The 18,208-nt window shown below is 55.0% G+C and overlaps 1 protein-coding gene across 8 annotated transcripts in view; it reads right to left on the minus strand.

Moving 5' to 3' along the window:
• CCDC57 (coiled-coil domain containing 57) overlaps positions 1 to 18,208 on the minus strand; it is a 101,083-nt gene that overhangs the window by 41,232 nt on the left and 41,643 nt on the right. For 6 of the 8 annotated variants that reach the window (XR_013445278.1, XM_078066281.1, XM_078066280.1 and 3 more), the window contains 3 exons: positions 14,471 to 14,577; positions 11,046 to 11,216; positions 6,079 to 6,268 (listed from right to left, as the gene is read on the minus strand). Coding sequence is in view for 7 of the 8 variants with exons in the window: in XM_078066281.1 (XP_077922407.1) it covers positions 6,079 to 6,268; positions 11,046 to 11,216; positions 14,471 to 14,577 (468 nt within the window). In the remaining variant the exon portion in view is untranslated. Of the gene's footprint in view, positions 1 to 6,078; positions 6,269 to 8,447; positions 9,235 to 11,045; positions 11,217 to 14,470; positions 14,578 to 18,208 lie in introns of those variants that run through there. The other 2 variants (XM_078066287.1, XM_078066285.1) reach the window with 2 other exon arrangements.

Consider the following 18,208-nt stretch of genomic DNA (forward strand, 5'->3'; position numbering starts at 1 on the left):
CAGCTTTGAGTCTGCAATCTTCATAGGTTGGTAATTGATTTCAGTGGCAACACTTCAGATTAAGCACAGAGTAAGATATTTATATTTTACCTTGTTTCAGAATGGCCCATTGATACTCATAAGAATAATATTGGCTTTATTGATGCTATTTTAGAATTGTAGCTATTCTTTGTTTCTTTCAGGTTGAAAAGTATAAGTTCAAAGGTTTTGATTTTGGTGTTGTCTTTATTTTTTTAAAGATTTTATTTATTTGACAGAGAGACACAGCGAGAGAGGGAACACAAGCAGGGGGAGTGGGAGAGGGAGAAGCAGGCCTCCCGCTGAGCAGGGAGCCCGATGCGGGGCTTGATCCCAGGACCCCGGGATCATGACCTGAGCTGAAGGCAGACATTTAACCAGACTGAGCCACCCAGGCGTCCCTGCTGTCTTTAAGGTGAAAAATTAAATAAAGCAACCACCATATGTTGATTTAAAAAAAAGAAAAAAAAAAAGCACAAATCACAGGCCCAAAGTGGCATCACTTAGGTCGCATCCCAAACCAGGGCTTCATGCCTGACCAGCTGCATTTCAAGCTCCCCCAGAAGCGCAGTCATAACTGCTTGTCAGGACTTCTCCAATAAGCACAGAGTCTGCTGCTGGGTCCTCCCCACCCCCACAGGAAGAAGAGGTCCTCGGCCAGAGAAGACTCCGGCCCTTACCTGTAAGGGAAGGTGATCTTGCCTTAAACAATCCCGTTCTTTTGCTAATAACTTCTTGCCCCTATCCTCCTTCCTATAAAAACCTTCCATTTTGTACAGCTCTGAGGAGCTCCCTCCACTCGCTACATGGGATGCTGCCTGATTCATGAATCACTTAATAAAAACCAGTTAGATCTACACATTTACCCGGCTGGACTTTGTTTCTTAACGCTTCTTGGTAATACGGTCATTTATTTGCACAGGTTCCCTGAGAATCTGTGCTGCTTTTAACCAGGACTTCACTGGACACATGGATGGTGCAGCCAGAGCCCTGCCTGCCTGGCCAGAGTCAAGAATGACCCTCACGTAGTTGTGAGGACAGGTCACCAGCAGGAGCTGTGAGCTAGGAAGGCCGCCCCTAGCAAGCCCGGGAGCTCAGGATATTTCTGAAACCTTGAGAAGAAAGGAATTTGCTCAAAATCATCCAGCAGATGAAATCTGGAGAGTTCTTGGCTTCCTGGCCTCAGGACACTTTTAAAGTCCAATCTGGACTCCTGACGGAAACTTCCAGCAAAGCAAACTCAGGAAGGCCCGCTAGGTGAATTAACATTCTTGCTACACCTATAGAAATAATCAGGCCAACAGACCAGCCTTGTTAGCGATCACGAATAATCCTTCTTTGAGATTAGGTTTTATCAAAAGCAGAGAAAGGGTCAGAAGCAATGCGTGCTTCGATGGAAACTGCACTGTGGGCAGCACGTCCTTGGACCTGCAGGGCCGCCCCCCTGGGTCTGAACTACGCTGCAGCTCTGCACGCTGACGGGCACACACTTTGTGCCTTGTCCCTCTAAGTATTCACCGCTGACCCCCTCCCTCTTAGAAAAACCAGTTCAGTTTCCATTTGTAATTCAGTTTCTTTGTTCCGGATAAATTTGTGTTTGGGCTTTTCCTTGGAACTGGTTGTAACATCTGACTGGTTCCCTCACTGTTTAATTAACAGAAGAAAATCCTAAACCTGTGCCCATTTTCATAGCTATTTGAGCCATATTTTACCTCTTTGTGGAAACAACCCTTTAAACACCTGATTAAAAATACCACTAGCTGTTACTGAACATCAGAAAGGACGGCGCACAACCTGAACCAGGCTGAGCTGCGGCCGCCGTGCATGCTTCCCACCAAGTGACAGCCCAGGAAGAAGGGAAGGGGAGCGGGGCAGAAATACAAGAGCCGTGGCAAGATTTTAACACAGAAATCATGGTTCTTGGCAGTTCAAGTTGACAAACACACATAAATTTAGAAAGAATGTAAGTATGTATAATAAGGAGGCTTAACAGAACAGATTCCACACGTGTTTAAAAATAACTGAACAAACAAAAATAACTAAATAATTCTAAAACTCTCCTAAACAACTCGAATGAAATAGAAAACCTGGGGGGCGCCTGGGTGGCTCAGTCGTTAAGCGTCTGCCTTCGGCTCAGGTCATGATCCCAGGGTCCTGGGATCGAGCCCTGCATCGGGCTCCCTGCTCGGCGAGAAGCCTGCTTCTCCCTCTCCCACTGTCTGCTGCTCTGCCTACTTGTGCTCTCTATCTCTGTTAAATGAATAAAATAAAAATCTTAAAAAAAAAAAGAAATAGAAAACCTGGGTGCATAATGGCCGATTATCTGGAATACTGTTAATACTGTCCCTGAAAACCTGACACACGGCCAAAGCAATACTCAGGTGGAAAATTCACACCTTAAAAAAATGCAATCACTAAACAAGAAAGAATAAAGTAAATGTTAAAGAAATCAGGAAAAGAACAATGAAACCCAAGGAAAAGAATGAACAAACACAAAATGTAAATTCCTTGTAAAGACACAGAAATCCATCCACTGGCTCCAAACAGTTACTTTTGGGGCACCCGGGGGAGGCAGGAGAGGAGGAGGCGAGAGAGGTAGGGAGAGGATAGATTTCCAGTAGGTCTAATGAGATCGATCTCCAGAAGAGATCAGAAACAAATGGGAAGAAGAGTACTTAAAGAAACAATGGCTGAGAATTTCAAAGAATGGGAAAAACAACCAACCAACCATAAGTCTTAAGATTTCAGAAAACCAACCAATTCCTGAGCAGGTTAAATTAAGGCAAACTGATCCTGTCCAGACACTGGCTGGTAACACAGGAGAAAGGCAGCCAGAGAGAAAAAGGAGGCCCTCCCCAAGGATGGGGCTCTGACCGAGGGCCAATTTCTCTGAGGACACTGGGACATTCGCTTTAAAAAAGGTTGCAAGAAAATGCGAGCGTTAGGTTCTTGTTACAACCAAGCCATCATTCTAGAAAGTGGTCAAAATACAATCATTTGATGATGACAAATGCATGCTCTGCCCCCGCGCCAGTCCCATGGGGGGTGCTGGGGTCTAAGACCCAGCCCAGCATGAGTCGAATCAAGCAGGACACACAACATGACTGAAAATCACTGCTTCTACATTAGGATAGTTTTACAACAGGATTTTAGATGCATGTGTAATTATGAATAATAAATGTAAATAACGATTTTGGTATTTATGTGCACATGCCTAATAAGTAGTTGGGTTAGCAACCTAATTAAAGCTAGGTCCCTAATCTGTTTGTTTTTTTTTTTTAAGATTTTATTTATTTGAGAGAGAGAGCGCACAAGCTGGGGGAGCAGCAGAGGCAGAGGGAGAAGCAGGCTCCCCGCGGAGCAGGGAGCCCGATGCAGGACTCGATCCCAGGACCCCGGGATCATGACCTGAGCCGAAGGCAGACGCTTAACGACTGAGCCACCCAGGCGCCCCCCAAATCATTTCTTGATGAACAAAAACTTCATCAGGAAAATGACATGATGAGGAAACACAAAAGGCTCCAAGTGGCACGATTCCAGCCACGCGACACGGGGGGAAGGCAGAACCACAGAGACCGTGAGGGTCAGTGGCCGCCGGGGAGGGGGATACGCAGGCGGAGCACAGAGGTTTCTAGTAAAACTACAGTCCCGCGGTGGATACGTGCGGCGACACATCTGTCCCAACCCGTACGACGTCCAGCACCAAGAAGACCCAGAGGTAAGCGTGGACTCTGGTGCTGACGGTGCATCGGGGAGGTTTGTGGATCGTGATCAACGCACCACTTTGGTGGGATGTCGATCGCGGGAGGCTGGGGGGACATCTCTGTACCTTCCCGACAGTTTTGGTGTGAACCTAAAACTGCTCTAAAACACAAAGTCTTTACAACAGTGTTCGATGTTAGGACCTTGGCAGTAACCTTTTGAGGAACGCTGGCTTCACACGAGATCCAGATGGTGTGTGCAGCTGGGGTTTCTGGGAAAAGCAGAGTTGGCAGGAGGACGGCACGAAGGGAGAGGCCCCACAGTGGGTGGTGTGCAGTCTCCACCTCAGAGGAGGGCCGCTCCACAGCCTGTGTGCCCCCTCACGCTGGGCTGACGGAGCGGGCCGAGGGCCAGGGGCAGCCTGACCACAGGGCCACACACCGCCTGCCCATCTGTCAGTGCAGATCCCAAGGCCCGACCTGAGCGGGAGGGGCAGGGCCAGCACGGGAGCCTGACCCCGGGGGCAGAGCCCGTGGGACGAAGACTGGGCAGCTAGAGCCAAGGCCAGTGAGGGGGCTGGACTGCCAGCTCCCTGTGAGGATGGGGCCCTGCCCAGAGGCAGCTGGGAAACACCGGCAGATGGACGGAGGCACCACCTGGGCCCCTGGGCCTGGCCCCCAGCGGCCCCCAGCACGACAGCTCTGAACACAGGCCTCCTCTTCAGGTTTCCTCAGTGGTCTGCACCCTCTCTCTCAGAGACATGGCGCTCCCTCCTGCTCTGCGGCCCGAGTTCTCCCACGTTCCCCTTCCTACTCACCAGGTAATTCTACTCGTCATATTCAGACCAGAAACACTAACATGATAAAAACTGCTATCATTATCCACACAGCTTGGCCGTGGGACGTTCTGAGGACGAAGCACAAGGCCCAACCTTCCCCTCCCTTTCCTCGCGTTGGGTAGTCAGGAATCAGGGGGACTTGCCCAGGGAAGCTAAGGCCACAGCTGAGAGGAAGCATTTTTTGCTGGTGTTCCCTTTGTGGCGCTCTGGTCTCTGCTTCTAAAGCTGCTAAAGTGGGTGGGTCTGCAGCCCCCAGCACCCCTCCACTTTAGACAATTCCCCCAAAGAGAGAGGGAACGGCTGTCTCCCATCGACCACGGGTGGGACCCGAAGTCCCTCATCTCTGGTCATCCCAGTATCTCAAAGCTCTTGCTGGAAAAGCATGGAGAGGCAGAAGCCACGTAAGGCGAGGGGCTACAGCGCGAGGAATGGGGGTGCCACAGGGAAAGGAGGGGACTGCTTGTGAAGGTGGTCTGAGAGCACGCGGCCAGGGGCTCGCTCCTCGGCACTAACCAGGAGCGTTCGATCTGGGCCGGCCGTGCTGACGACCATGCAGCCACCCCATGAAGGACTCATCTTGCCCACCAACGCTGGTGCTTATGGTCCCCTAGCAACGGGGGCCTTGGCTTGGCGCCGGCAGCTGGCTGTCTGCTCTCAACGGATGACTACCCCGACCCCTCCAAGAAGCCACTGGTAGAAAGTGCACCTCAGCTAAATGTGGACCTTATTCCTTCTGTCTCTCCTTGCGTGGAACAGCAGTGCGATTATTTGTCATTGACTCGGAGCATACTATTTCCTTATTGGCTTATCAAGGGACAGTACCCTGTACGCTATTGGCTTGTGAAATATTACTATGATAAATTATCAGTCCCGCAGTGAACCCATGTTGAATAAATTATCGGCAAAGACAGTCAGTCTGAGCACAGCTTGCAGCAGAGCCCTGGGCTTCCGTGTCCTCCGTGGCAGCCTGGGCCTGGCCTGCGTGCCTGGAACAAGGGCACGCCTCTTTCTAGTCTGGCTGGAGCGCCGCCTGTCTTCCTTGGGAACCGGGGCCCTCTGAGACACCTGTGGGCAGCTGGAGGTCTCAGGCCGGGTCCCAGTGGACACACAGCGGCTGTTGGCGACAAGTCCAGGCAGAGCCGGCCGAGAACACGGCGGCCGCGGCTCCCCACAATGCAGCACAGAAATGCCGCCTGTTTTGCTAAGTGCAGTATTTTTCTCACAAATGCTGCCCGAGGCACGGGTTCATGGAACTCCCATCGCAGGATGAAGCTCTGCTCTGTGCCCGTGACTCCTGACCCCGGCTTCACTCCACAAGGGCAGCTTCTGTTCTCCCTCCTGCCTGCCTGAGAAGTCAGGCCAGACCCTCCCTCAGGGCAGCAAATCTTCTCTCGTCCCGCCTCCCAGGTCCCTCCCCTGCCCCTTCCAGAGGAGCAGGCAAGAAGAAAGCCCTTCTGGGAGGGCCCCTGGGCCCCCTGGCCCCACAGCCCGGCAGTGCAGGCCACAGCTCCCAAACTCACCCGGGGCACGGTGGCCCAGCTCTGCACGGAGCCTGTTCCCCATCTCCAGGAGCTGTTCCTTCTCCAGGCAGAGGCGGAGGATTTTTCGGGCTGCCTCCTTTAGTTTCCTCTGGAGTTGGGGCACAGACAAGGCCTGTGGGGGCTGTGGCCCTTGGTCCTCTGCCCCTGTGGGTCCTTGGTCTGCAGGGACCTGTGAACGAAGCCACAGGCAGCCCATAAGACAAACCGTCCAAGTGGGAGAGGGTGCGTGGGTGTGTGCGCAGAGCCTGCACCACTGGGGGACAAGGGGTAAGGAGCAGGTGCTTTGGCAAGGAGACGCGGACCTCACACCATGGACGCCTCCCCCTCCACAAGTTGGGTGAACGAAGGCCACGAACCCCTGGGCCAGGCCTGCTTCTGGCCCCTTGCGGCCCCCACCAAGTCTGTCTTTCTAGTGAGGACAATGAGGAACCACTTGGGACCCATGCCCAACTTCTAATGGGCCCCCAGGACACCTGCGTGGCAGCAGGGTTACGGGCTGGGCACGTGGGTCACAGGCACTGGGGTCACCTGGTGTGGGAGGGGCCGGCAGAGGCCCGACGGACAGCCTGTGGCAGGTGCCTCCACACTTCCTTCCTGCCTGGGCTCTGCTGTGGGGTCACTGTGCTGGGTCACCACATGGCCGCCCCACCGACACGCACTCACACTTGCAGGGTGTTCAGAATGAGGGGGTGTGGAGAATCAGAGAAAGGAAGACAAATGTGTGTGTGCCGGACAGAGGCCCAGGAGGAACCGGAGTCCAAGGCCCCAAGGGATGCAAGTGTGGCCTACTTAGGCAGGGCGGCTCCTGACACCCGTGAAAAGCTGCACTGTGCCCTGTCTTGGCCCCATGAGCTGCAGCCAGAACAGGAACCAGCCTGGAGTCCCTGGAACAGACCAGCATGTTCTGTCCTGGCCCCATTTCCTGGTATGCCTTTCTAGGGCTGGCAGGTGCCCGTGTACTCAGCGGCCACCGTTCTTCGGGTGGCCTGGAGCCGCGGTGGCCACACAGGGGTGCGTCCAGCACGTGCCGCAGGCTAGTTGGGCAGGATGAGAGATAGGGGAGGTGAGGCAACAGAGGAGAGTGGGAGACGGCCCTGGGGCCGCACAGCCCCGCACTCAAATCCTGACCCCGTTAGCCCGTGACGGAACATGGGCCTGCTCTCAACCGTGCAGGGCACTGGCCTTGCCCGCACTCTCCTGAGGGCCCAGGATGTGACTGGGGTCCTTGGACCTGGAGGGGCTGGGACAGACCTCGAGGAAGGGAGGTCGGAGGCCCGGCCTCCACAGGAACACGACGTTGGGGGTCCCCTGTGCCATTTTAAGTGAGGAAAGATACTCTGCAAACCCCAGAACGCTGAGACTCTCAAGAGAAAGGTCGCTTCTGAGAGCAGACCCCAGCCCACAAGGCAGCGCCCCTGAGCATGAGCTCATGAGGCACGAGCGGGGAGCCGACCCCTCAGCGGGGCCAGGGGCCAGGCTCTCGGCTGCCGGGGAGCCCTGGTCACCTGGCAGCGAGCGGGTATAGCAGCCAGGAGCCCCCACCCGGGGCTCTGTTCCTGATGCGACTACTTTGATGGCTTTCTCGTCTCCGCCCACACCCACCATGTAACCCTCATCAGGACGCATTCCAGGACTCCCAAACCACTGCGTGCTTCGGGGCCCCTGCGGCCCCCCACGCTGGCCCCGTCTGCCCTCGCCTGCTCAGGGGTTGCTCCCAGAATCCTGGCCAGGGAGGGCTTGGCCAGTAGAGGGGTCCTCATGAGGGAGGGTCTGCTCCCAAGGGCAGCGGCGACGGCACTCCACAGAGGCCGATGTCCGAGCATGCCCCAACTCGGGGGCGCAGAGGGGTGCTTGCCACGGCTGCCGGCTCCCACGGTGGACGTTAGGGCTCCCGGGCCTTCCGCAGGTTCCCAGGGGTGCAGGCAGGGCTAGCGAACACTGCCCCCCAGTGGAGCCCAGCGTCTGTCCCGCTGTGCTCAGGGGACTGGGCAGAGCACTGGACGGGAGGCGGGGAGAACCCCGGGTCTCGGTCAGTCCACCAGGCTGGGGGTCACTGGAGACACGACAGATGCCGGTCGGGCAGTGGTCTCTGCTGCCCCCTGGGGAAGGGGCTCCGAGGTCCGCACGGGCCCCTGTCCTGGGCTCGGGAGCGGGGGACCGGCCTCCACCTGGGAGAACGTCGGACTCGCACAGGAGCTGCCGGGCAGTGCCCTCTGCTTCGTCGCCACCAGCCCCGCGCGCCATATGCATTTCTTCCCGAACCACGGCCAGGAGGGCGGAGACATCGTGCTCATTTACACCTCAATGCCTCAGTTCATGCTTACTAGAAACGGACATTCTCTCTGTAACCAGTTACGAAAACCAGAAATTTACCAGATACAACACTATGACCCAACACACGGGCCACACGCAAACCTTACCAACTGTCCACTTGTGTCCTACAGTTTGTTTCTCCCGCCCAGGGCATAGGACCCCACAGGACATCTGCCTCCCTGGTCCCTGCAGGCTCCTGACGGGCACTCTCTCCAGGGTGTGGACCCTCCGACTTCAGCGCGTCACTCGTGGCCGGAGTCAGCAGTGAGGCTGCGCCCCCCCGCCCCCAGGACAGCTGGCTTTGAAGCCCAGGACATGCCCCTGCCCCAGCGTCCGCGAGGGCATCCCTCAGTGAAGGGGCGTCTGCAGGCTGCGCCTGGAAAGTCTTCTTTTCCCTTGTAGCTGAGCCACCACCGGTGGGAGACACTGAGTCCCAGCCCTGCTTTTCCTTCGTGCATTAGGATGGCTTCCCGGCGTACGCGCCCTCCATGTCTGCAAATGATGTTCTGGCCAAGGACCAGCCCTCCTCCCTCCTCCTCTCCTGGTCAGCACAGACCTGGGAGTCCCGCTTATTGTGTGTTCAACGCCTGGGGCCCTTCGGTGCCTGCGTCCTTCTGCCCATTTCCACGAGTCCATGGTGGAGCCAACCCCTTATCCTGCTTCCTCTCAGCAGAGCAAGAAATTCAGAAGCCAGGATCTCGGCACTGTGGCGCTCAAGGCTCCTGGGCCGCCAAGGTGCTGGCCCTCCTGCGGCAGGCCTGGTCTGGGCACAGGGACGGCCACTGGATTTCTCCCCACGGTCACAGGCATTTCAGCTCCAGCCTGCCAGTCACAGAATTAAACATCTCGATTTTAAATCCGGCTGACGCACGTGATTTCCTCCCTCTAAGCAAGCAGGATCTGTGAACCAGGCTGTTAACAGAACCCCTAGTGCTGCTGACCTCGGGGCCGAGCACGGGCAGCACCTGGAATGAGCGGTGGGCACGGGGTGAGGCAGACGTGCTGCCCGCCTGCCTCTGTGGCTCTGTGGCCCCACGGCCAGGACGGCGTCCTCGAGCTGCAGGACGGAGGGAGGCCTGGCGCGGGGCCGGGGCTCTGGCTCTCCAGGCGGCGGCTGCTCAAGGGCAGAGCAGGCGGCTCCGGGTCCCACTTCCCGGGGACCTGAAGGCCTCCCCTTTGCAGCTGTTCTTCACCCGTCCGTCCATCCCAAGGCCTGTCCGGGCCCTCCTGTCATTCCTGAGCCAGAGAGGAGGGGACCCCCCCTCCCCTCCAGTCCCTCAGGGCCGGCCGTCATTCTAGAGCCGAGTCCCCCTTGTGCCTCTCAGCACGGCCTTCTTTTTTTTTTTTAAGATTTTATTTATTTGACAGAGAGGTAGAGAGAGAGCACAAGTAGGCAGAGTGGCAGGCAGAGGGAGAGGGAGAAGCAGGCTTCCCTCTGAGCAGGGAGCCGGACGCGGGGCTCGATCCCAGGACCCCAGGATCAGGACCTGAGCCGAAGGCAGACACTTAACCAACTGAGCCACCCAGGTGCCCCTCAGCACCGCCTTCTACGTCTACACCGCTGCTGCCAGAGAGCTCTCCACGCCTCCCAGACACCAGGGTACAGTTGTAACTGCAGGCCCCCGTGGGTCACGCAGGTCACCATAGGTCACCACGGGTAACCCAGGTCACTGCAGGTCACCACAGGTAACCCAGGAACTGTAGGTCACCATGGGTAATCGAGGTCACTGTAGTCACCATGGGTAACCCAGGTCACTGTAGTCACCATGGGTAATCGAGGTCACTGTAGGTCACCACGGGTAACTGCAGGTGCCACAGGTCACCAAAGATAAGAGGTGACCCAGGTCACCACAGGTAACTGACAGAGTAAGAAAGTGCACGCTCAACAGCATTTCCGCCACCGCCGTCAGTAAGAAGAGAAGTGGCCTGTGTGTCAGATCTGTGGGGACGGCTGCTGCAGGGCTCTCTCCACAGCTCAGAACCGTGGCTTGAACCAGCCACAGAGCCCGCGGGACACCAGGTGCGGAGGGCCAGGACCAGGACGGAAGCCCCACTGTCACAAGCGAGGGGGTGGCAGCCTCAAACACTCGGAGAGTCCCCACAAGGGTCCTCTCGAAGGAGAAACCCAATTTTGCATTCAAGTTCAGGGCCCTCCTAGCAAGAGTCAGGGACTCCCTTTTAGAGGAAACAGAACAGCCCTCTTCATATGTGTGGTTCCCACGCTGGACTTTTTTTTTTAAGATTTGTTTCTTTATTTTGAGAGGAGGGGCAGAGAGAGAGGGGCAGAGAGAGAGAATCTCAAGCAGACTCGCCACTGAGCACAGAGCCTGACGTGGGGGTTTGATGTCACGACTGTCAAATCGTGACCTGAGCTGAAACCAAGAGTCGGACGCTTCACCAGCTGAGCCACCCAGGTGCCCCATCCTATGCTGACTTTTAAGTGGCAGGATCCTAAGGCCTGGAGGCCACGGACCAGGTCTGACGACGGAAGCCAGCCGAGGCGGAAGTGGAGGACAGTGGGGCGCTGCACCCCAGGGGCCCAGGAGGGCTCTGCAGACGGCCATTCCAGTGACTTCTGCAGCAGGCCCCAGACAGCACAGCCGTGGTGGGAGCAATGGGCACAGGGCACCTACCTCCTTCCCAGGGGCCACCTTGGCCAAGGCCTGCACCTGCGGCCCGCTCCCGAGATGCTCCTCCAGCTCAGCCACCTGCTTCCGCAGCTCTGAGACCTCCAGGTGCACCTGGCCCACCTCACGGGGAAGCTCGTGCTGGACGGCGTCCATGTCCAGGGGTCGCTGCAGCAGCTGGGAGGCCGTTTCAGGGGCAATGTTAGGAAGGAGGGTCGGAGGGCAGGGAAGCAGAAGGGCAGAGGCACCCAGCAGAAACCGAGGCGGGTCAGAAAGGAAACGCATTTGTCAGTCTCCGGTCTCTGGCTGAATGCCGTTGCTCCCCACGCCAGCGCCCCAGCTGTCCCCTGCAGTGTGGACGCGGGTGCCCGTGGCAGGGCCTGCACTGGACCCCAAGGCTGGCTGGGGAGCATCCAGGCCTTAAACCGTCTGGACAGAGGCACAGGGCCTAAAACCCTCTTCCTGAGCCCAGTTTAGGTGGAAACAAACACGTGCAGAAAATGTAGGTAACCAGTAGGGGGCAATCCGGGGCTTGGGGCAGGAGGTGGTGTGGTGGGAGGGGTGAGGCCAAGGCTTTCAGGAGGAGCTAAGTGACAGGCCAGAGCGAGCATGAGCATGGAGGGCAGAGAGAGGGCGGAGGAGGGCAGAGGGTCAGGAAGGGAAGTCCTAGGCACAGGGCGTCCTTGGTCATTACAGGTCAGCCGTGAGACCCTCACTCTGGTAGCTTCTCTGGACATCTGTCCTCCTGCTGACGTAAGGGAGAAGAGAGGAGGTGACAGAGTGACACCTCTCTACACTCGTTTCCATTTTATTCTCAGGAAGAGGAAATATGTGCCTATTCCAAGGATTCCTAGAATGAATTCCTGGTGAATATTTTATTCTTTGAATTTGTCACATACACACCAAAAAAAGGTGACCATTTGGTAAACAGACACTGTTAATTAAAAAAACAAAAAACACCTTGAGGTGGACATCTGTCCCCATGATAATCATATCATCTACTATTATCAAGAGAAAATTAAAAGCTTGTATTTAAATGTCTATTTCCTGTTTTTTTTTTTAAGATTTTATTTATTTATTCATGAGAGACAGAGAGAAACAGAGGGAGAAGCAGGCTCCCAAGGAGCAGGAAGCCCGATGCGGGACTCGATCCCAGGACCCTGGGATCGTGACCTGAGCCAAAGGCAGACGCTTAACCATCTGAGCCACCCAGGCGCCCTTAAATGTCTATTTCCTGTTTGTGACGTTCCCACAGTGGGCAGAACGGGAAGCAGCAAGTCTGAGCGTCCTGAGCCCCCTCCCCTCAGGCCAGGAGGAGAAACGGGAGAGTGCTAAGTCCCCTCCGTCATGACAGTGAGACTGCTCTCAATCAGGGTAAAGTGCCAGCCTCCCGAGCGCCAGAGAGCAGCTGGAGAGCTCGGAATAAGCTGCATCCAGCGGCGTGTTCTGCTTCACACAGGCTGCAGAGCATACAGGGCAAGGGGACTTACGGACTTACGGGCTTATGGGCTTACGGACTTAAAAGGACACGTGAAAACTCCCTCTTCCTGGTGCCTCATGAAAAACATATCTGTGCAAAAGGCAGCAGGATGGTATGACACCAAAAGTACAAGCAATAAAAAAATATAGACAAAACAGGGCGCCTGGGGGGCTCAGTCGTTAAGCGTCTGCCTTCAGCTCAGGTCATGATCCCAGGGTCCTGGGATCGAGTCCCACATTGGGCTCCCTGCTCAGCGGGGAGCCTGCTTCTCCCTCTCCCTCTACTGCTCCCCCTGCTTGTGCTCTCTCTCTCTCGCTCACTCTCTCAAAAAAAAGGAATAAAATCTTTAAAAAATAAATAAATAAATAAGTAAACATAGACAAAACTGGTAATCATAAAAACTAAAAACATTTGTGCTTCGAAGCAAATTATCAAGAAAGTGAAAAGATGGGGCGCCTGGGTGGCTCAGTTGGTTAAGCATCTGCCTTCGACTCAGGTCGTGATCCCAGGGTCCTGGGATGGAGTCCCACACTGGGCTCCCTGCTCAGCGGGAAGCCTGCTTCTCCCTCTCACACTCCCCCTGCTTGTGTTCCCTCTCTTGCTGTGTCTCTCTCTGTCAAATAAATAAATAAAATCTTAAAAAAAAAAAAAAAAAAAAGAATGGGAGAAAAATTTTGCGAATTGTACATCTGATAAGGGACTAGTAGTATCCAGAATATATAAAGAACTCTTAGAACCCAACAATAAAAAGACAAACAACCCAATTACAAGTGGGCAAAAGATCTGAATAGACATTTTTCCGAAGAAGACATACAAATGGCCAGTGAGCACATGAGATGAAGCTCTGCATCGTTAGTCATCAGGGAAAATACAAATCAAAACCACAGTGAGGTACCACTTTGCACCCACTGGATTGGCCAGAATTAAAAAGACAGAAAACAGGTCATGTGGGTCAGGATGTGGGCTGTCGGGATCCTCACACACGGCTGGGGGGACATAAGACGGTGCAGTCACGTGGGAAAATGGTTTGGTGGTTCTTCAAAAAGTGAAATATAAACTTACGCTCCTACACGTGTACCCAAAAGAATGGGAAGCAGGGACGTGCACAGATGTTTGCACACCACGTTCACAGCATCACTCACAAGTGCCAAAAGGTGGAAACAACCAAGTGTCCGTTGGATGAATGGATCCACAAGGTATGGATATTACTCAGGCCTTAGAAGGCGTCAAGGACTGACTGATGCTCCCACCTGTGGAGGAACCTTGAGGACATGGTGCTGAGGGAAATGAGCTGGTCACAAAAAGACAGCTGCCGCAGGACCCCGGTCCCAGGAGAGTCATCCAGCCCAGCGGCAGGACAGATGTCCCCAGGGGAAGGGGTGTGGGGCTGGTGTTGAATGGGGACAGTTTCTGCTCAGATGATGGAAAAGTTCTGGGCATAATAGATGGTGGTGACATTTACAGTGTTGTGAACATAGTTAATGTCACTGAACGTGTGCTTGAAAACTGTAAGCTTTATGTTTGTATATTTTACCACAATGAAAAATACACTAAAAAAAAGAGAAATGAATTTATAGCAATAAAGCACGGGCACACGTGTGGCAGGGGAGAGCTCGGGTCCCAGGAAGCAGTGGGCATCGGCCCAGGGCATGACTGTGGCCTGACCCCACACAGGCCGCCGGGGTGTCTGGACACGCTCATCGCTGGCCCCGCATGCTCCCGCCACAGCTCAGCACCTGGACGCGCTCCGGCGTGTCGCACCCCGTGGCAGGGGGCAGCCCTGTGTGCGGCAGAGGGTACAGGACTCATTTACCAGGTCCTCCGGTGCGCCCTCTAGGGACCCCACGTGACCTCACAACAGCCCCTTCTTTGGAGGGAAACTGAGGCACAGAGAGGTCAAGCGGTCCAGCCAGAAGACCTGCCCAGCCCAAGTGTCAAGGGGAGGCCCTACCTTCCGCCTGAGCCGGGCCACCAGGAAGTGCGTGAGATGTGCCCTGTCCCTGAGCCTCCTGAGTGCTAGCCCAGTGGGTGAGCCATCGGCTGACACGGCTCCTCCTCCTGCAGAAAGAGTGATTCTGTCAGGCTCAGGCCTCCTGAAGCCTCGGGGACGGTCCTGGGAGTGGGGGCTGTGCCGTCCAGGGCAGAGGTGCATGCTTCGCTGCCCTCCCCTGGGGATGCCCGCTGTCACTGTACGTCCACTGGGAAGGGAAGATGCTCCAGAGCTGAGCGGAAGGGGCCAGGGCCCCACGAAGACTGAGAGGCGCTGGGATGAAGTCTCATCCTCCTGTCAAGGAAGCAGGAGTCTCTGCAGGAAAACAGTACGGCCTTGCCACCTGGTGCCAGGCGGAGGCTGGTCTGCACCAGCCTCCCAGTTGCTTGGGAATTAGGGAAACGTTCTTACGACCATAGGTCAAAGAAGGGATCGGTGGAGGTTAGAAATTATTTTGACCTGAATTATCATTAATACACTGCTTATCAAAACTTCTGGAATGCAGGGCTGCCTGGCCGGCTCAGTCGGTAGAGTGTGCGACTCTTGATCTCGGCTCAGGTCGTGATCTCAGGGTTGTGAGATCGAGTCCCGCTTTGGGCTCTGCACTGAGGGGGGAGTCTGCTTCTCTCCCTCTCCCTCTGCCCCTCCCCCTGCTTGTGCATGCTCTCTCTCAAATGAATAAATAAATCTTTTAAAAAATTTAAAAACAGGGGCGCCTGGTGGCTCAGTTGGTTAAGCATCTGCCTTTGGCTCAGGTCAGGATCCTGGGGGTCCTGGGGTTGAGTCCTGCATCCGGGCTCCCTGCTCAGGGAGGAGCCTGCTTCTCCCTCTGCCCCTTACCCCCGCTCTCGTGCTCTCTCTCACTCTCTCTCTCAAATAAATAAATTACAGTAAAATAAAATAAAATTCGAAGGACAATACTATAGGCAATTTTTGAAAATCTAGATGAAATGGACAATTTTCTAGTAAAATATAATATCAAAAAGTGACACATGATAAAGAAAATCGGGATCGTCCTTTACTGTGAAAAAAACTGAATTCACACTTTAAAACCTTCTCACAAGGAAAATCCTAAACCCAGAGGGGCTCAGAGTTGAATTCTATTAATTGGTTCAGGAAAAATTAACATGGGTCTAATATAAACTTTTTCAGAAAACAGAAATATGGGGCGCCTGGGTGGCTCAGTTGGTTAAGCGACTGCCTTCGGCTCAGGTCATGATCCTGGAGTCCCGGGATCGAGTCCCACATCGGGCTCCCGGCTCGGCGGGAAGCCTGCTTCTCCCTTTCCCACTCCCCCTGCTTGTGTTCCCTCTCTCGCTGTCTCTCTCTCTGTCAAATAAATAAATAAAATCTTAAAAAAAAAAAAAAAAAAAAAAGAAAACAGAAATAGGGAACATCTCCCAACACATTTGAGGCCAGACCCGTGGTCCTAAAACTTGACAATGGGCATCATGAGAAAGAAAGGGTACAGCCAAAGTCACTCACGAACATAAACTATTAATTGTCAGTAAAATAGCAGTAAAAGAATGTATCACGTGTTGAGTTTATTCCAGAGATGTAAAGTTGGCTTAACATTCAAAAACCGACGCAAGCTCGCTGTTCTGGACAAGATAGCGCGTGCGTTCCCCGCCCTCTCCTTCGGTGCAGCTGCAAGCCAAAGCGGCTGTGAGGGAGGCCCGGCGGGCGAGGCCGGGGGCCCCGGGGATGGGGACCCCTGCAGCGGGCTCCCCGCCGTTTCCTCCCTGTACTTCCGAGCTCTGATGCTCGAGCAGCCACAGCCCAGACACACCAGGGAGCTCGCACCAAGAAGGGCCCCAGCCAGGCCCGTTCCCTGCAGCGGAAGGGCCAGGGAAGGGGGACTCCACAGGCGGGCCTGGTGCAGACAGAGGCTCATCTGCACCGGCCGCCTGCACCCTCCTGGGAAGGGCATGTGTGGAGGGGGCGGGGGGCGGGGGGCGCAGGGCAGAGAAAGGGATTCCTGAACTCTGCACCAAGTCCCTGAGGGGCCCCTGTGGAAACCAGGCAGCATGGGGATGGCCGAAGTGTTGCGAGCTGAGCTCTGCTGGGGGGGGGCGGGGCAGAGAGCGCCAGGACCGTGGCCTCGGGCCGCACACAAGGAGGCACAGCAGAACAGCATCATCGCAAAGGCTCTGGAGACCAAGGGGCCGTTCAGACCCAGCCCGAGAGAGCGGGCCAGGACACAGACGTGCATTGCGCCCGAGCAAGGTGGAGGGCCCGACAGCGCAGAAGAGGAATCAAACAGACGTCATAAAGATCGGAGTTTCAGAGCATCCCCTCGGTATGTGCATGTCACCATCCAAAGTCTCTCATCACACCGATAACCAGGAAAATCCCAACTCAAATGAAGCACTGAGAGGGCAGATGTCGGGATCATGTGGAATAGGGAACAAGGAACCTAAAGCAAGAATGTATCAACAGTCTTAAAACAATGCAAGAAAAAAAGTTTCAGCAGAGCGATAAAAGATAAAGAAAAACACAATGGAATCTTAGAACTGAAACCGAAATAAAAGTGCCCCCGAAGGGCCCCAGAGCAGCACGGAGGTGACAGCAGGCCTGTGGGCTTGAAGACGGACGTAGAAATTGCCCATCTGAACAAGAGAGGAAACAGACGGAAAGAAGTCACAGAGCCACAGTGACCTGTGGGAGAAGAACAAGAGAGCGAGCGTTTTTGCCACCAGAGTCCCAAAGGGAAAAAGAGCACGGAGTCGAGAAAACACGTGCAGAAGTCGTGGTTGAAAACTCCCCAAATTTGGCAAAGACAATAACCTTCAGATTCAATGCCCAACATGATAAGCCAAAGAAGCATGTGTCCAGACACAGCACCATCAGATACCTGCCCCGAGCGACAGACTCGGCCTGCGACTGGTCGGGGAAAGGGTTGGATGGCAGAGGCCTTCTCGGAGGAAGTGGCACCACTGGATTAAGGGCTGAAAGCTCCTCCTTTGACACCAGCGAATACATTCCCTTCTCGGATAAAGGGAAAGACCTGGCACCAGCAGACCTGCCCTAAGAGCAGATGATGCGGAACCTGGAACATCGGGACGCAGGAAGGACACAAAGGGCAAAGGGCAGGTGTCCAACTGACTGTCACAGACTCCACCTTTCCTCTTGAGTTTTTTAAAGTACGTCTGACATTTCAAAGCAAGAACGATAATCCTGCCTGAAGCAGCTCCCGACGTAGGAGAGGCGGGGTTTGCGACAGCCACGCGGGCACGGGGCGTGCGTGGCAGGCAGACCTCCACCTTCCGAGGGAGGCTGTGCAGTGTGGACGGGAGCTGGCCGTGGTCCTGCAGCCACCAGAGCCGTGCCCTCAGCAACCACGGACCCGTGGCAATGGAACACCAACAACGTGCAGATGACCCACGAGCAGGAAGACAGAAAACAGGCAGGAAGCGGCTGCTCACCCTCCACAAGACAAGTGTAAGTATATTGGTTAGAAACATCAGCAAAATGGATTTTAGAAACTGACCTAGCTATGTGCTGTCCACAAGAAATTCACTTCAAATGGGGTAGAAGCACGCTAAAAGGGGAGAGGATCCCGAAGACACGCCGAGCAGACACTCGCCAGGGGGAGGCCAGGTTAGTGAGCAACAGCACGCGGAGCGGACCCCGGGGCAGGAGAGCTGCGGGACCCCGGAAGGGTCCGTCCCCGTCACAAACACGGCAATCCTAGGGCTG

The sequence above is a fragment of the Halichoerus grypus genome, chromosome 2, assembly GCF_964656455.1.
Source record: "Halichoerus grypus chromosome 2, mHalGry1.hap1.1, whole genome shotgun sequence".
In the NCBI taxonomy this organism is placed as follows: domain Eukaryota; kingdom Metazoa; phylum Chordata; class Mammalia; order Carnivora; family Phocidae; genus Halichoerus; species Halichoerus grypus.